This window comes from Lithobates pipiens, unplaced genomic scaffold (assembly GCF_037356315.1).
Source record: "Lithobates pipiens isolate NorthernLeopardFrog02 unplaced genomic scaffold, aLitPip1_a1.2 Scaffold_19, whole genome shotgun sequence".
Lineage (NCBI taxonomy): Eukaryota > Metazoa > Chordata > Amphibia > Anura > Ranidae > Lithobates > Lithobates pipiens.
The window spans coordinates 328,533,245-328,551,881 of record NW_027507764.1 but is presented as its reverse complement, the minus strand read 5'-3'; the positions used below and the strand labels follow the sequence as shown (position 1 = coordinate 328,551,881).

Here is an 18,637-nt window from a genome sequence, read left to right as displayed (position 1 = left end):
CCCGCCCCCCACTAGCATTACTATGGCTACACAGCGTTGCATTAGCATATCAATGAAATGGGCGGCGTAGTCCCGCCCAGTACACCTATAAGTCACTTCCTGTACCCTGTGTAACTATCCCAGTTGAAGTCTCCAAGACGTAACGCGTAGGAACCCGGAAGTGACGTCCATATCCGGTTTTGCTCTAATGCTGTTTGTCTGATGTGCTTAAACCAGCATCGTTTGTGAGTAGTTTTTAAACTTGTTTAATAAAACTTAGATGTTTGAAATACTACACTATGGCGGTCTCCTTTAATCTATTCCTTTGAGTTTACTTGCCATTTACGAGGAAGTTAGAGAAGTCTCCCAAAAGATTGTGTCACTCTGCCGTTTCCAGCAATCATCCTGGTGATCATCATTTATATTGCTGTTTACTCACAGCAGTGAGGTAATTGCATATTATTTGCACTTTATTGCACGGATCATCACGGATGGATTGATTGCCCAGCACGTTGCACATCTCACTTAGTGCATTTACCGAATTGCATGATCTGCCTGTATATGGGACATTTTTATCTCCAATCACGCTGGTCACTTGTACTGAACAGTTTATATTTGTTTGATACCTGTATTTTTCATTTTTAAGTAATATCCACTCTTTATATGTTTTTATAAGTAATATCCACTCTTTATATGTTTTTTTATGATAAATTTGCGTAAATTTGCGTTTTTTGCACATTTAGCCACTTTATGGTCCTTACACCAGTTATCACTTAAACGTACACTCCTAACTTGTCTTTGCTTTATTATATATATTTTGCAAAAAAGTTCATACACTATATATATGTATGTATTTTGGTCTTTATGACAAATTTGCGTTTATTTGCACAGATAGTCACTCTACAGTTTAGGCACTAGCTATCACTTTTATGCATGCACAGAAGCATTATTTGATTAATTTATGCACAGTTGCACTTTGTATTTTTAACTGTATATTTGTGGTTTACTACGATTATTTTATGGTTTGAAATTAGCGCATCGCAACTTTTAAATTTAATAGATCTCAATGGGTGTTAGATCTGGCATGAGAATGGATAACAGTTTTGTGACATAGGGACACAGATCAGCTTCAGCTATTGACTCAGGGATACCCCTCAGTTTAACATTGTTCCTTCTGGCCCTGTCTTCCAAGTCTGCCAGTTTTGCTTTTACCCAGCCTTGCTCTTCCTCTACTTTGTCATGTGCATCGATTAAATCATTGATTGTGGATGCATATTCCCCCATTTTAGTCTCTATATGGTCCACCCTGTGTCCCATATCTTTTAGATCAGTGCCACAACTTCTCATGCAGGCCATCATATCATTATGTAAACAGCTGCGCAGAAAATTGAGCACATCTTTGAGTGTTGTGTCAAGGACAGGCTGATTAGTGGTTGGGAAAGTCATAATGGAGTCAGGGAGTTCCCTTGTATCTTCCTGTGAATCAGTGGGAGAGCTCACCTCAGCTTGTCGCACTGTCTCCAGGCCTTTCCTTCTGTTCCTTGCCTTGGCCGGGCTTCCGCTCAATGGGGTGGATGCCCGAGAGTCTGGGTACTGCCAGTCACGGCATTGCATCAGCCCTCCGGTCCGGGGAGGCGGAGGGATGGCGTGGAGTGGAGGAAGCGCCGGCGTCATCTTGGGCCTTCTGTCCTGGCAGCTGTGAAAAATAAGCCGTCAGTTTCCTGGGCTTTTTGTCCGCTCTTTTCTGCCTGGACATGGCTGGTGTGCTTCCGACCTAGAACACTGCTCAGGGGATAATTAATACCGCCTCTGAGCTCCGTGAGCTGCTCCATTGTCCTGCTGTGTGCCGGAGCTCCCGAGCTATACGTCCATCTTGGCTGAGATCAAGCCACGCCCCCCAATGTTTTTTGAAGTAATTGTAATTTCTTTATTTCACATTTTGTTTGATTAAAGCCAGTGTATTATGGCTTAAGTTATTTTAGAACAAAGGATCTCTCTCTCTCTCTCACACAGTGATCCTGCACCACCAAGCTGGTGAGGCTGTAAAATGGGGCCTAAGAAAATATAGTACATTGCCATGCGTTCAGCGTAAATACCTAGTCAAATGCTTAGACTTTTGCTTAAAGAATAGCTATTTTTGGTACAATCGCGAGTATTATCACCAAAAAACCGGAGTGGCGATGGGAGCTAAGTTTGCACCCAGCGTGGCTTGCCTTTTTATGTCTCAATGGGAAGAGGATGTGGTATTCCCTGGTAAACCTGAAGAGCTAATGCTGTATAAGAGGTATATAGACGACATCCTCATATTTTGGAAAGGAGATATTGATAGCCTAATCGCATTCCTGGAGACATTGAATCACAACGACAGGAATATTAAACTGTCGTGGGTAGTCAATAGTGAATCTATATCTTTTCTTGATTTAGAAATCTTACAAGAGAACAAAACTTTACGCACAAGAACGCACTTTAAAAATGTTGACAAGAACAGCTACCTGCCAGTCATGAGCTGCCATCACAGAAACTGGCTGTGCAATATTCCAAAAGGTCAGTTGATGAGATTACGCAGAAATTGCACAAAAGTTGAAGAATATCTCACACAAGCAGAGAAAATTGGCCAAAGGTTTACAAACAAAGGGTATAAGGATGAAGAAATCAGGATGAAGATTTTGGAAGTTAAAAACATGGACCGAATGGAGATGATTAAAGATAAACAAACTCCTAAGCTGGAAGCTGGCAAAGTACCAATTATACTGAATTACAATGCCCAATATAGAAAAATTGAGGCGATTATTAAAAAACACTGGTATATCCTACGCTCAGACGCACATTTGAAGGACCTCTTACCCCAATGCCCAAAATTCGTGTATAAAAGGGCACCTACATTGAGGGATAAGATTGTCAGGAACGTCCCCGATCCACCATATAATGGTGTGACTTTCTTTACGGGAAAAGGCTTCTTTCCGTGCAAACGGTGTTTTGCGTGTACAAAAACAAAACGCCCACCTGAGAAAATATTTAAATTTAGCTCTACAAGTACTGGGAACTCCTATGACATCAAAGAGTTTATATGCTGTAACACGGAAGGGGCCATGTATGTTCTACAATGCAGTTGTGGCCTACAGTATGTAGGCCGCACCAAAAGACCCCTGAGAGTACGCATAAAGGAACATGTCAAAAACATAATCAATGGATTTGACAAACATAGTGTGTCAAAGCACTTCCTGACACACCATAATAAAGATCCCACTCACCTCACATTTTGGGGTATTGAGCCCTACAGGAAGCATTGGAGGGGAGGTCACTAAGTTAGAACACTTAGTCAACTAGAATCAAAATGGATCTTCGCTTTAGATACTTTCACACCCCAAGGGCTCAATATAGAGTTTGATCTTAACTGTTTTATCAGCGACTTTTAGATAGTTTTAATTATGTATTGGATTTTTATATACTTGAAGTGTTATTATATATATTTTTGATTTACTATGCTTAGGATGATATACTGGAAGGGAGATATGGGAACTCTGGACTTCCTTTCCGGTATCCATCCCCTAAATCGCATGCATATGTGCGGTATCTGATACCTTGAATATCGCTAAATAAACCGTCGGGGTCACCTTATCCTTACATTAGAAGATGTTATGAGTTGAGGAATCACCTACTTTTTGGTCGGATGTAGGGCTTCAGGTATAGCTTCACTTTGTTTTTGATACAATTTGTTTTTACCCATAAATTAAAGAACCTACTAATATTTTAATAATACCTCCTGTCTTAAGTCATTATCTTATGAATATTTTTTGATCCCTTCGTTTTAATTCCATAATTATAAACATTATTTTTTAATCCTCTATTAATATTATTAACGATACTTAGAGCCATAGAGCTGGAGTAAAGGATCCCCTGTTGATTGCCTCCCTGAATAAGCGTAACCACGGGGTGTTTGAATTGAAATAAACCCAGTCCGCAAAAGTGGACATGGGTTTATCTTCGTTTCCTCTATCTAAACGATGAGACAATGGCGGCGAGCATAGCATCCACTCATCAGATGAGTGTAGATGAGGAAACTACGATAAAATGGCCGCCGTTAATCGAACAGTTGCTATCACTCCCTAAGAGCCTATAAGAAAATGGCTGTGAAGCGTTCAGTATTAAAGACTATTAGAAAATGGCTGCGCAGTTAGATTCTTGACCGCTAATAGGAATAGATACTACGGGCTACAGGAAAATGGCCGCGAATTAGAGATACTATTTAAACGTTCGTTCACCTCCTATGCTTTAGTCCCTGATGAAGTCACGTGATCAATGACAATACGCGTAGGATTTGCCTAGGAGGATATCGGAAGCGACGTCCGGGGTACGAACGAGGAGGCCGTTCGTTGTTTTAGCTGTAACGTTTTAATTGTATTACTTAAATGTGAGTACCCAGGACTTGGTCCTTTTTATAATAAAGAATTTGTGTGACATTACTTCACTATTGGAGCCCCTTTTCTCTTTTTCGGGTTTGATCTGTGATCCATTGCGGAGTACCTGGAGGGAATTATCTGGGGTGCCTGTACAAACTGAGGATATACACCTTAAACCATTGGAGCATACTGTTGTACCTATATCAACCGAGGATATACACCCTAACTGAGGATATACACCTTAAATATTGGAGCATATTGCTGTCTAACTGACAGCAGTGAGGTAAGGTACCCACTGCACTCAGTGTGTGAGCACCCACTTTGAGGAATTGTAAGATCACCGGTGGAGCTATCCCGTGTTCATCCACAGAATTAACCTTTTACACAGCACAGTGTGGATTCACTTTATTTTGCATGAACTGATATGGATTGTTAGTTTTTATGACAATTAGAGACACTTTAAGAAATTCCTTGGACTGTGTTTTATATTTAGGTTTATTTATATAATTTTTGATATATTTTTATACACACCTCCCCGTTTATTTGCTGGATTTTACCTTTACACAATTTTTTTATATATGTTGGCACCTGGATGCACTTTTGTGGATTGAGACACATTTTGGATTTCACAACTTTCTGGATTGATATTATTAGTATCTGCGTTTTCGCTTTTTATTACTTCACTTGCACTGTATTACGATTGCATAGATTATTTGAATTTCTTTATTGATTGTAGTATGAATAACACTAGGAATATGTGTATATTCTGAATACCCCACTAATCACTCTGAATGATTTTATGCACATAGGTTATAGATATAATTTAAATTAATTCTAATCGCATAGGTGCGTCTTTTAGATTTTGTATGCGATTATTTATTTACTGTTATTAGACTTAATTAATTTCGTGTGGAGCGCAACACCATTCTTTTTCACTAGCATCACCTGAGGGGAGGGTCTGCACCTCTGTCGGTGGCTTGCTGCAACCATACTAGCTCTCTTTGCTTTACCATTGTAGCGCGAGGATAACCAACAATTACAATTGTATAGCATTGATCGCTGTATTAATGCCAATGGTCCCAAACATGTGTGAAATTTGTCTGATATGTCCGCAATAATGTTGCACCGCCATTACTAGTAAAAAAAATAAAAAATACCGTATTTAATCGGTGTATAACACGCACCCCAAGTTTAGGAGGGAATTTAAAAGAAAAAAACTTTTAGGAGGGAAGTTTAAGGGAAAAAAAACTTAAAATTTAAATGCCCATCAATGCAGCCTTGTCAGTGTCATTTGCAGCCTTGCATCCTTGTCAGTGTCATTTGCAGCCTTCCCTTCCATTGCAGCCTTCCCTTCCATTGCAGTCTCCTTGCCATTTTAAAAATGGCACCGCCGAGATACAGAGCGGATGTCCTGTGTATCTCGGCGGCACTCGTTCTCGGCGGCTTTCAGGTATTTTCAGCCGCACTCGGCTATTTTCAGCCCTTCTCGCCTATTTTCGGCTGCACTCGCCCGTTCTCAGCGGCTTTCAGCTTTCCAAAAGCTGCCGAGAACGGCCGAATGTGGCCTAAACTAGGCGAGAACGGGCAAAAATACCTGAAAGCCCCCGAGAGTGGCAGAAAAGGTTAAGAAGGGTGGGGGATCGGCGTATAACACACCCCTGATTTCCCCCTGATTTTAGGGGAAAAAAAATAAATAAATAAAAGTGTGTGTTATACGCCGATAAATACGGTAATAAAAAGGCCATAAAACTATCCCCCATTTTGTAGATGCTATAAGTTTTGTGCAAACCAGTTAAACGCTTATTGCGATTTTTTATTTTATTTTTTTTACCCAAAATATGTAGAATACGTATCAGCCTAAACTGAGGGAAAAAAAATGTTTCGATATTTTTGGGGATATTATAGCAAAAAGTAAAAAAAATAAAAAAAAAAGTGTTTTTCAAAATTGTCCCTCTTTTTTGTTTATAGCGCAAAAAATAAAAACTGCAGAGGTGATCAAATACCACCAAAAGCTCTATTTGTGGGGAAAAAAGGACACCAATTTTGTTTGGGAGCCACATCGCATGACTGCACAATTGTCAGTTAAAGCGAAGCAGTGCCGAATCGCAAAAAGTGCTCTGGTCAGGAAGGGGGTAAATCCTTCCAGGACTAAAGTGGTTCATTTTTTATTGTTAATTTTACTTTTGTTTTTAGTTTGACACTTAAAAAAAAAATTGATCACTTTTATTCCTATTACAAGGAATGTAAACATCCCTTGCAATAGGAATATGGCACGATCGGTCCTCTTTACAGTGATATATGGGGTCAATAAGACTCCACATCTCGCCTCGACTGGGAAGCCTGAAATAAAAAATGAGCTTGGCTTCCTAGCCAAGGCGACGCCATTTGTTTAAATGCAGAGGCCGGCCATGCGTGATGTCATAACATAGTGTCCGGCCTCCGAAGATCATAGAGACTCCCGCAACCATTTGGTTTGCCAGAAATCTCAATCCTCACTATTCGGGGCCGGTGGATCCTGTGTCTGACTCTCTGATGGAAGCGGTGAGATGGTAGAAGCACCGAAGGGTGGCTCCTCTCGCCGCCCATAAGAACAATCAAGCGGCAGAACAGCCGCTATGATCAGTCTTATGGTGAAGGGAATTGCCGGCTGAAAAAGCCAATATTTGAATTATGCCTGTAGCTACAGGCATCCTTCAGATATACACCCACAAAGTCAAGGACATCATATGATGTACCTTGGGCGGGAAGTAGGTAAGCGATATGCATCTATAGAAGCATGTGCCCATGGAAACAAGCATTTACGCAATAAGCAAGCATGCGTTCATGAAACAAGTTTATGCAACACGTATCTAAGCAAACATGTATAAACATGCATCTTTATGCGATCACGTATCTTTATGCAATCACGTATAACCATGTATATTTATGCACTGGTGAATAAACATGCATCTTTGTGCACCCATGCATCCTTGTGCAACGATGATCATGTTTATTTATGCAAACATGTATAACCATGTATATTTATGAGAATATGTAAAAACCATGTATTTTCAGCAACAGTGCATTTCAGCTAGTTTGAAAACAAGCACTTGCTTAACTGCAGTTGGCTCCATACTAGTCCTGCAGGATTTAGCGAAGTACATATGCACTATACTGGAGATACAACTCCTTAAAATGCACCCATGCTCATGTTTTTCTAATTGTGTATATTTAATCATGCATACTACACCTGCTTCAGAGCAGTCAACACCACTTTAAACTGAACGGCTAACCATCCAGGTGTGTATTGACTTACAGTTGTATTGTCCCCCCAGATAAGCAGCAAATATGCAGCATATAATCATGGCTTGTCTGTCACAGTTCTCTCATAGGAAGTACTCACACTTTGTTAGTTTCCATGGGCTGCTGCTCTGTCTACAGAGGCCTACTGAACCTGTTGCCACATGGCATTGCTGCCCTTCCTGCCTATATAAAAATAGGCCATACTGAGTGAGCCTGTGCCCTCTAGGGGCCTGGAGGAGAAACATCAGCCCACATGAGTAAGAAGTGTATAGCATGATTAAACAGCACACTGCTCCCAGTGGCCACTGGGAGAACAGATAGTCAGATTTATTTTTTATTTTTTGAAAAAAGGAACACACCTCTGAACATAACAGGAGTCCAATCTTCACCCATCACAGCGAGATTTGTCATAAAAGACCTTCAGAGACGGGGTCCCCCTTAATCTGGGGTCTACTCCCCTGGACCTGTATAGTACCCTGCAGGAAAGCACCTTGGTCAGAAATAACACTGCACAGGGCTCCATTATGCAGGGCCCAGTGCCAAAAGGCTGCATTACAGGAAAATCTTGAGGAAGCGTCTCTCCTTCCAATGAGGCTCGGGTACCATCCATTTTGGCTGATGGCTTTTTCGAATGGATTTGATTGAAGTCCATGATTCTTAAAAGAACACTTATCACATCAGTGACCACCACCTTGCAGACACTGGTGAAAAAAACCAATGTGCTTCCTGTGAAGGAGGGGTTATATTAGGGGAGGACTTTGATTGATCCACCAGTGCCATTCACCTATAGGTGGCATATAACTCAGATAGTAATTACTAGAGCTGCTCTGTGTCCCGTTCTGTATGATAAAGAAACACCATGTCAACTCTGAGTGGAGGAGCATAACATTTTGTAGCTATAGAGAAAAAAAGTCAGGGTGAACACCTACACACTTCAAAAAGCTTACCGGGTGAAAATATGCCATCCATTTCCCTTTCCCTCCATCCAATCAGCTCCTGCATTTTTTTGATTATTAACGCTTCCATAATAATAAATAATGGGGCAATCTCAAATGTAAACCTACAAAAATAAATTAAAAAACAAACAAAAAAAAGCAAACACACGACAAAATATAGAATTTTACAGGTTTGTGTAGCAAACATGGGTCCAGGTTTATGTAGTAAACATGGGTCATTTGAGACAATGTTCCCACCATGTTCTCCGGTGGAACTTCACTCCATACCAAAAAAGGGTACTTGCTAAAGTATAGAGGTCATTCTTTGGTGCATGGCAGACCTTACTACTGTAGAAGATGATAGATTTTAGTTTCCCAGCCCTTGGGGAGCATTAGGACAATGTTCCATCTAGAGCCTTCCTTAAAAGACATGCAAAATACTCAGGTAAAACAAGATGTCAGATCATCATGACATCAGCTTGCAATAAAAAAACTTTAAAGTGAGTGATGCTGGGTCTGCAGAACAAGATTTCATTATATGCTCTGTAGAATTTAGTAAGAGGTCACAAGGAAGCAGACAAGTGAGTTTTCATGATTTGTGAGTCAAGCTAGGGTAAGATTCTGAAGTGAAAAATGAGCAGTGCTTAGAGATGAAGAAATGGTCGCTAGACCACAATTGTAGCCACACCAGTGTGCTGTTAAGAGACTGCATAAATGAGGCCATGATAGAAAATAGAAAGAAGTCAACCTGATTCTAGGCCCATGGAAGAATTGGACACTTAGAGGAGCATAAAAGGGAGGCCTTCTGCATTGAGTGGTTAGACCCAGAGGTAAAGACTGGTTGCTGTGTCTGCCAATTAGATGGTACTAATAGAAAAAAATTTAGAAGCTGCTAACTGCATTATGTTAGAGCTGTAAAAAAAAAAAAAAAAAAAAAAAAAATCACCACATCAGGTTATTTTCTAGCAGGGTGGCAGGATGACAAGGTTCTAGCCCACCAGTGGAGACTGTATGAACACATGACTGTGCCCTCAAATGGCCAGCTACAGAGATCTTAGTTAATTGTTCTAGTTTGTCATTTTGTAGCAGTGCAATTACATTTCTACAATTTGCTTTCAAAGAGCAGAAATTAGCACTATATATTCCACCAGGTCATTATTAAAAATTCTTTAAAGTGCAAATCTGAACCCAACCTTTGCCACCAATTTAAAAAGTTACAGGACTTCTGGCTATGGCTTAGCCAATTTCCTACACTATCACATGCCAGTTTGTCACTCCATGTACAACTACAGTGCCTTGCGAAAGTATTCAGCCTTTTGCCACATTTCAGGCTTCAAATATAAAGATATAAAATTTTAATTTTTTGTGAAGAAACACCAATAAGTGGGACACAATTGTGAAGTGGAACAAAATCTATTGGATATTTTAAACTTTTTTAGCAAATAAAAAACTGAAAAGTGGTGTGTCCAAAATTATTCGGCCCCTTTACTTTCAGTGCAGCAAACTCACTCCAGAAGTTCAGCGAGGATCTCTGAATGATCCAATGTTGTCCTAAATGACTGATGGGGATAAATAGAATCCACCTGTGTGTAATCAAGTCTCTGTATAAATGCACCTGCTCTGTGATAGTCTCAGGGTTCTGTTGAAAGCGCAGAGAGCATCATGAAGACCAAGGAACACACCAGGCAGGTCCGTAAAAAACAAATAATTATAAATGTTTATGAAGGGTTAATAGCATACACATAAAAGAAGGGGATAGGACTGGATGCCTCCACCCTCAGATGTCAATACGACGAAACGCGTCAGGGTGGAAGCATACAACAGCAGCATAGAGAGACTGACAGGAGGGAGGAAAAACGTGCAGCTAAAACCGTGAGCTATCTTATAGCAACAACTTGTAGCGGCTGATGTAAACATTCTTCCTAATCCTGACTATCGCAAAGAACTATGCATGTAGAATGAACCAATGTTTTTAAAGAATTGTTTGTTTGTGAAGGCAATATTTTTTATTTAAATAAAGAGCCTTTTTTTTACGAGACCGAATTACGCTATGTGTGCTCTTTGCAATTACTTTTTTCCGAGATCTTGAAACACCTGGTGCCTATGATGTGGATGAGATCCAGCCGATGAAGAGTGATTTCTGAAAGCTTGTGAAACCAGGCGGATCTGGTAAGAATAAAATCAAGGGGGGTTGCTTCAGGCTTTCAATTACCCCCCAGAAATTTGGGAGCACTGTATCTTATGGCCGGAAGTCCAGTCACGTTAAAGAAGAGTTATACTGTATACTCCTCATGAACTGTGGCAGAAAACTTTGTTTCAGTTTTGCTTCTCATGAACTGTAGCAGAAAACTTTGTTTCAGTTTTACTCTCACTGGGATGGCTTTCAGTACTAAGTGAGAGTTGATGTATATTGTGGTATAAACTGGTCACATGGACAATTATCATGAATAATTTTGCACACTAATGATTTATTCATATATAAAATTGGAGTATACATATATGTTAACCGTAGAATATGAGATTGCACCATAACAATATTTCTTTTTAATAGAGTAATACGCGCTGTTTTTTTCTATGGGTGAATTGATTTATTCATCCACCTTGTAGAGTTTTTTTTTGACGTTTGCGGTGGTTTTATATTTAAAGCCTTTTAACACAGCTGCTAAAATTCCACAGCCCCCAGTTAGAAAGCACGCTATTTAGTGAAAGCGCTTTTTTGTTCAGCTAACGGGCGGGGGTTATCTAGAACAAAAGGTGATTATTGAGGTCCGTAATACTGTTGTGGAGAAGTTTAAAGCCGGATTTGGATACAAAAAGATTTCCCAAGCTTTAAAACATCCCAAGGAGCACTGTGCAAGCGATCATTTTGAAATGGGAGTATCAGACCACTGCAAATCTACCAAGACCTGGCCGTCCCTCTAAACTTTCAGCTCAGACAAGGAGAAGACTGATCAGAGATGCAGCCAAGAGGCCCATGATCACTCTGGATGAACTGCAGAGAACTACAGCTGAGGTGGGAGAGTCTGTCCATAGGACAACAATCAGTGGTATACTGCACAAATCTGGCCTTTATGGAAGAGTGGCAAGAAGAAAGCCATTTCTCAAAGATATCCATAAAAAGTCTCGTCTAAAGTTTGCCACAAGCCACACCAAACATGTGGAAGAAGGTGCTCTGGTCAGATGAAACCAAAAATCTAACTTTTTGCCCACAATGCAAAATGATATGTTTGGCTTAAAAGCAACACAGCTCATCACCCTCAACACACCATCCCCACTGTCAAACATGGTGGTGGCAGCATCATGGTTTGGGCCTGCTTTTCTTCAGCAGGGACAGGGAAGATGGTTAAAATTAAGGGGAAGATGGATGCAGCCAAATACAGGACCATTCTGGATGAAAACCTGTTGGAGTCTGCAAAAGACCTGAAACTGGGACAGAGATTTATCTTCCAACAAGACAATGATCCCAAACATACAGCAAAATCTACAAAGGAATGGTTCACAAATAAACGTATCCAGGTGTTAGAATGGCCAAGTCAAAGTCCAGACCTGAATCCAATCGAAAATCTGTGGAAAGAGCTGAAAACTGCTGTTCACAAATGCTCTCCATCCAACCTCACTGAGCTTGAGCTGTTTTGCAAGGAAGAATGGGCAAGAATTTCAGTCTCTCGATGTGCAAAACTGATAGAGACATACCCCAAGCGACTTGCAGCTATAATCGCAGCAAAAGGTGGCTCTACAAAGTATTAACGCAAGGGGGCCAAATAATTTTGCACGCCACACTTCATTTTTTTTATTAGTTAAAAAAGTTTCAAAAAACCAATAGATTTCGTTCCACTTCACAATTGTGTCCCACTTGTTGGTGATTCTTCACAAAAAATAAAAATTTTATATCTTTATGTTTGAAGCCTGAAATGTGGCAAAAGGTTGAAAAGTTCAAGGCACTGTATACCATCAACTTGTGGGACAGGCCATGAAGGTAAGCATAGCCACTTGACATGAGACATAGGAAGGCTGACCATTACAAGCATGACGGAACTCATAGTTTCAACTGCTGGAGTGCCACAGGTTGAGCACCCATGCACTAGAGGGTGCATAGCACAGGGAGACTGGATTAAACCCTGGAGACACAAGATGAACGAACAAAAAACGATCACAGAAAAATATTGGAGGCCTTTGAGAATCTATGTGACCAGAGCTACTAACCCAATGATTAACCTACCATAACTGCTTATTTTTAGATGTGGGAGGACATTTCCAGCACTGCAGATGAAGCAAAACCCAGCATATAGAATCTTAGGACTCTTGCAACAAGTGATGATCTGCGGCTTATAGATTCAGCTCACAATTCCACTTCCTCAAGCAGCTAGTCAGGCTTTGCTGCATCTATGTATGGATGGAGCAGTCCTTCAAAACAGGATGTGGACAAGTGTAGAAATAAACCTTGCCAGTCAAATAGAGCTGTGTTCATATGCTCACGTTTCTTGCCTAAAATGTCAGATGTTAAATACCTGTTCCATGCCTAAATCCATATAGGAGATTGAATACATTAATGTTAGTAATTTGTTTAGTTTAGATATTTGCAGAAATATTAAACAAATATGCAAGAGTGGGGGTGGGGTCAAAACAAAAACACACGCCATTGCTACCTACATGTTTGTGTTTGCAGTTGCTGTCAGCCATTCACCAGCGAGGCCAATCATGTCAAGTCCACTAGAAAGTTGGTTGAAATAACGAGGATGGCCTGAAAAGAAATATAAAAATGTTTAAATATAAAAATGATCATGCAGGACCCATATATAATGCAAGCTGCATAACTGCAGAGAATGAACATTGCAACATGGTACATCCTTACCATACTGAAGGTGGATGGCACTTTTGCCTGTTTCCCCGAAAATAAGACCTAGCGTGATTGTCGGTGATGGCTGCAATATAAGCCCTACCCAACAAATAAGCCCTAGCTAAAGTAGAACCTTGTAGGTCTTTCCAGGGTAGGGCTTATTTTCGGGGGAAAAAGGGTAGGGCTTATTTGGGGGGGGGGGGGTTAGGGTTTTATATTGCAGCCATCACCGACAATCCCGCTAGGTCTTATTTTCAGGGAAACAGGGTATTACTTGTTTACTTTTAAAGAATCGGGTTACTAAAATAAATGGCTAGTAACTGGGGAAGGTAGCATGTTACCATGTATTGAGGTACCCAAAAGTGCACCAGGTTAGTGCATTGCGGTACAATTGAAAATGAGTGGCATGTCAACGTGTAAGTGTGTTTCTCGGCCCTTTAACCCCCTTCATTGCCACCAGCCTAAGGCTTACATCAGCAGCTGGGGGTATTTACATTGCTGACTGCTGGCAGGATGGCCTTGGGAGGGACTCGCGGGTAGAGCGGAGGGAGATCAGCAAACTTCACTCATCAGCCCTCCAGTGAATGAACTTGGAAGCAACAAGGATTTCATCACTCCTGGGTTCAGAGCAGACCCCAATGTCTCATTAAAGAGAAGCATAGCCATGATATTAAACACTGAAATATTTTAAGTTACCTGCTCCCATGAACACACAAATGTAAAAAGGTAAGCGTAGAGTGCCATCTACGAGAATGGCAAGTTGCCAGAATTTATGGTTAAATGTTAAACTAAGGCCCTCCAACAGGTTCTTAAATGGATCGCCTATGAATAATTTGGCATTTGTGTATACTACAGACAGTGAATTTTATCCCCAATATATAGGTTTGGTAACCTATTGTGCAAATATCCTGTGAGAAAAACAAAAACAAAAAACAAACAAAACACACAACTACAGCTACCACCATTTTATTGTCAGGGGTATCTGCCATCAATATATTGTTTTTTTTTTTTTAACCAGGCTTAAAATGTGCATTTTACATCGGTTTAAAAAAAAAAGAAAAAAAAGGGTAGGACCATGCATTAGGAAGTAAAGATATACATCTAATATTAGAGAGATATAGATCTCCATCTCTACATATCTATATCTATATCTAGCAATATGGCACCCTGGAGGTGTTCTGTACATCAGTCATGTGTAGAACACCCCCAGAAATTTAATTTCCTGCTGGGCTCGCTGTTTTTTCAAGAAGTCTGCACCAACATAAATTTTAAGCACCCACTACAATAGGAATTTCAATTTTGGCAAGTTACTCCCTAAGGGCTAAATCCGCTCGAAGAGACCAGAGGGGATGAGTTTAAGTTTGAGTTTCTCCCTCTCTAGATCTTTTTATAGACAATTTCACAAGGGGGTATGGAAGGATAACCTTTGACTTGGAGAGAATATAGCCCAACAACTATTAGATTTTTTTTTCCCCCTCAACAGCACAGAACAGAGGTATATGTAGCTTTGTAAACTTTGCGGCTCTGCAATTTTTATTTATACCCATTGACGTTTATTCCCAATTTTATTATAAGGCAAATTGGGATTTTATTTCCCCCAAATTTTGATGAAACTTCTACAGGAAAACATTGCCATTTTGGTAAAATGCAAGTCAATAGGTGGGGGGTTGGGAATTGGGTGGAGGCAAAATGAAGGTAAGTTTTATGGGTGCAATGGGTCTAAATGGCATCTGAGAATTATAGAAGTTCCTGGACCTGTTAAAAGATTGGAGAAAATTAAGTGCAGAACATGGACTACAGAGAGTTCCTATTTTCAATGAAAATTCATAGTTAACATCTTAGAAAATGCTACATTTTGCATTACACCCCCCACCCCAATTTTTTCTCACCTTTTATGACAACGTGCATTAGAACTTTACTGTACAGAAAAATGTCCAGGCTCTGTCCTACTCTGCATATTTTTTTGCTTGTCCTATTCTTCTGGCTAGCTGTCCACCACCATAAATTTACAAACACCAAAGTGGGACTTTAATTTACGCAGTGCCATTTATAAGCAGCACTGCCTATATGCAGTTAATTGCTGTATACGAGGCATCGTGGATGGTTCAAATCATAGTCACATTGTACAGAGCCAATGTGGATGTTTGTTAATGCTTCGCTTTTCTCATCCTCCCACATCTCCTTCACCTTCTGTGTGTAGAATATGTACATGCAGTGTAGTGCACCATTACCATGAAACATTTTTGCCACCTTTGTACTTGCACGGCTAAGTAATAGTTTTAATGACAATCACAGGATTGAAAATCTGGGGTAAGGAAGAGACAGTAACTCTAGCATCTCTCAGGATACAGCATTCCATGGTTAATGGGTGAATGGAAGCACATCATTAATATACAACTAGTACTGCACATTGAAATTGCTCTTAGACATGCTTGCTTATTTTTAAAAAATATTGAATTTGTTTTCTCTTTTGTATACTGTAATTATGAAGCTGCCATAGTAATGATCTTTATTCAGTTTAGTTAAAATAATGGAAGGACTTCTAATGTTCAGTGTAGCAACCAAACTGAATTCAATGCAATACAGCAAATACCAATTTTGGAAACGTTGACCAGTTTTTAGTTTTTTTTTTTTAAGCAGCAGCTGTTTTACCTGTTTTAACACCGTATTTTAGGGTATCGCTACAGTCTACAAGTATCTGCTCCAGAGGCTCTGGCTCATCTGAAAGTTCCAAGGTAAAACCTTCCAAACCTTCCAGCAGCTGGTGAGGATGGTGGAAATCAAGAACTTTGCTTTTCCCATTAAAGGTTTTTTGAATATGATTGAAGAGAATATGGAAAACATTTAACAGAAAGTCTTCAGTATATCTTTCACCATTTCTTGCAGGGAGTAGGTCTGTAAACCAAACATCAGGAAAAAAAAAAAAAAAAAAAAAAAGCACAATCAAATATTGTTCTTAAGACTAAATGGCATTGGACATTTATTAAACAGGTCTAAAAAAACAAACACAGCTCACACAAACACACACACACAAATAGCTCTTGCCAAGAAATACAGAGCTGTGCGGTATGTGGGAGTGAACATGAAATCTAGATACATGCAAATTTAGTAAAAATGTGTTTCCCTTATTCATGTCCTAAACGCAAGACTAAATATGCATTTAAAGTCAAACTATGAAAATACAGACTGTTCAGGGTAATCTCTGTTCCTACCATTACATGGGTTGACAGATTTACATGGTTATGTGTACTTCAACTACTTTTCTATAACCGCATCAATTTTAACATTGTATATGGATTATATAATTTAACCTATACCAATAAAGTCCATCATTAATATGTATATATATTTGAAGTGGTTGATGCCCTAAAAAGGGCCATTTAGATGTCTGTGTCTTATGCCGCGTACACACGAGCGGACTTTTCAACATCAAAGGTCCGACGGAACAATTCCGGCAGACTATTCGATCGTGTGTGGGCTGCAGCGGACTTTTGATTTTCAAAAGTCTGACAGACTTTAGAAATGGAACATGTTTCCAATTTTTCTGACAGAACTCTGCCGGACCCAGTGCCTACCGAGAAATCCGCTCGTGTATGTGCTAGTCCGACGGACTAAAACCGACGCTAGGGCAGCTATTGGCTACTGGCTATGTACTTCCTTATTCTAGTCCAGTCATATGTCATCACGTTCGAATCCGTCGGACTTTGGTGTGATTGTGTGTGGCCAAGTCCGTTCATTCGGAAAGTCCGTCAGAACTCCGTCGAAAGTCTGTCGGACCCAAGTCTGGTCATGTGTACGCGGCATAAGTGTTCCGTTTGATCTGTAGGCCTACCAAAAGAACATAACAGGTTTAAAAAAAAAAAAAAAAAAAAAAAAAAAGAAGTGTTAACTACTTTTACCAGGAATCTTCCAGGACGGCTTACAGAGAGATAAGTTCCTCCCACCTTGCACAGAAAATGCATGATCCACATTCTAAAAAGTACAACACATGCAATAGCCCCTCAGTATTAACAAATAACTGAAAGCTTCAGAAGCAATTATTAAACCCTCTCATTAGCGTAGGGTTATTTTATCAATTAAAATGGGGGGGGGGGGGTATATGTGGTGCTACCCAGGGAAAAAAAAAAAATACTAAATACCCAAAAAAATAGAGCAATCAAAATAGGCTATTTATAATATACAAGTGCTTCAAATATTGATATAAATAAACAGTATACTTTCCACACAAAACTGAATGTGCAAATACGCACTAGTGCAAAATAAGGTCAAATTAATAATATACCCATTAGGATGACCTTAACAAATAGTGCAATATTCTTATAAAAGTGCAAAAAAGTTCAAAGTGCAAAAAAGTCCATATAAAAAAAAATATAAATAAAAAAAAAATTTAAATTAAAATATATTATTAATAGAAGATATGTGTAATAAAGTCCCACAGTTCAAACATCCATGCAGTGCAACAACAAAAAAACACATCAAGTGCTGATCAAACTTCAGTGCTCCAAGTGCACCCCTTGTTTCCCCCAGCCTCTCACCTCTAGGATAGGTCCCACAGGACCATATGTCGCTATTTGTATAATCAGCTGAAGTCTCCTGTCGCCTTTATTCATATACTCCGAACCGCCAGCATAATCAACATCAGCATCCCATAAGGAGACCCATAAGGAAGAGGAAAGAGAGGAGGGCTCCAATGTGTAGTATTTAAAATTATAAATTTATTAAAAATATCCACACTTCCATTAAGAATACAAAAATTGCGGGTACAGCATCCAAAAAGAAGGACCCTTTGAAAAAGTCATGTGTTAAGTGACGCAACGCGTCAGGGAGAAGCCAGGTGTCCGAGACCGGATGTTTTGGATGCTGTACCCACGACGATGTTGATTATGCTGGCGGTTCGGAGTATATGAATAAAAGGAGACAGGAGACTTCAGCTGATTATACAAATAGCGACATATGGTCCTGTGGGACCTATCCTAGAGGTGAGAAGCTGGGGGAAACAAGGGGTGCACTTGGAGCACTGAAGTTTGATCATCGGTGGAGTGGCACTTGATGTGTTTTTTCGTTGTTGCACTGCATGGATATTTGAACTGTGGGACTTTATTACACATATCTTCTATTAATATATTTTTATTTATTTTTTTATGAACTTTTTTGCACGTTATAACAAAAACAATAACACTGTTTTTTCAAGTCATCTTCCAGGA

The 18,637-nt window shown here is 39.8% G+C and overlaps 1 protein-coding gene across 2 annotated transcripts in view; it reads right to left on the bottom strand.

Annotated features, from left to right (window-relative positions):
• The window catches only part of LOC143996785 (glutamate decarboxylase 1-like), a 126,983-nt gene that overhangs the window by 98,131 nt on the left and 10,215 nt on the right, over positions 1 to 18,637 (bottom strand). For both annotated transcript variants that reach the window (XM_077492046.1, XM_077492047.1), the window contains exons 3-5: positions 16,086 to 16,328; positions 13,247 to 13,337; positions 8,609 to 8,721 (exon numbers count right to left, since the gene is read on the bottom strand). In XM_077492046.1, coding sequence (XP_077348172.1) covers positions 8,609 to 8,721; positions 13,247 to 13,337; positions 16,086 to 16,328 — 447 coding nt within the window. The remainder of the gene's footprint in view (positions 1 to 8,608; positions 8,722 to 13,246; positions 13,338 to 16,085; positions 16,329 to 18,637) is intronic.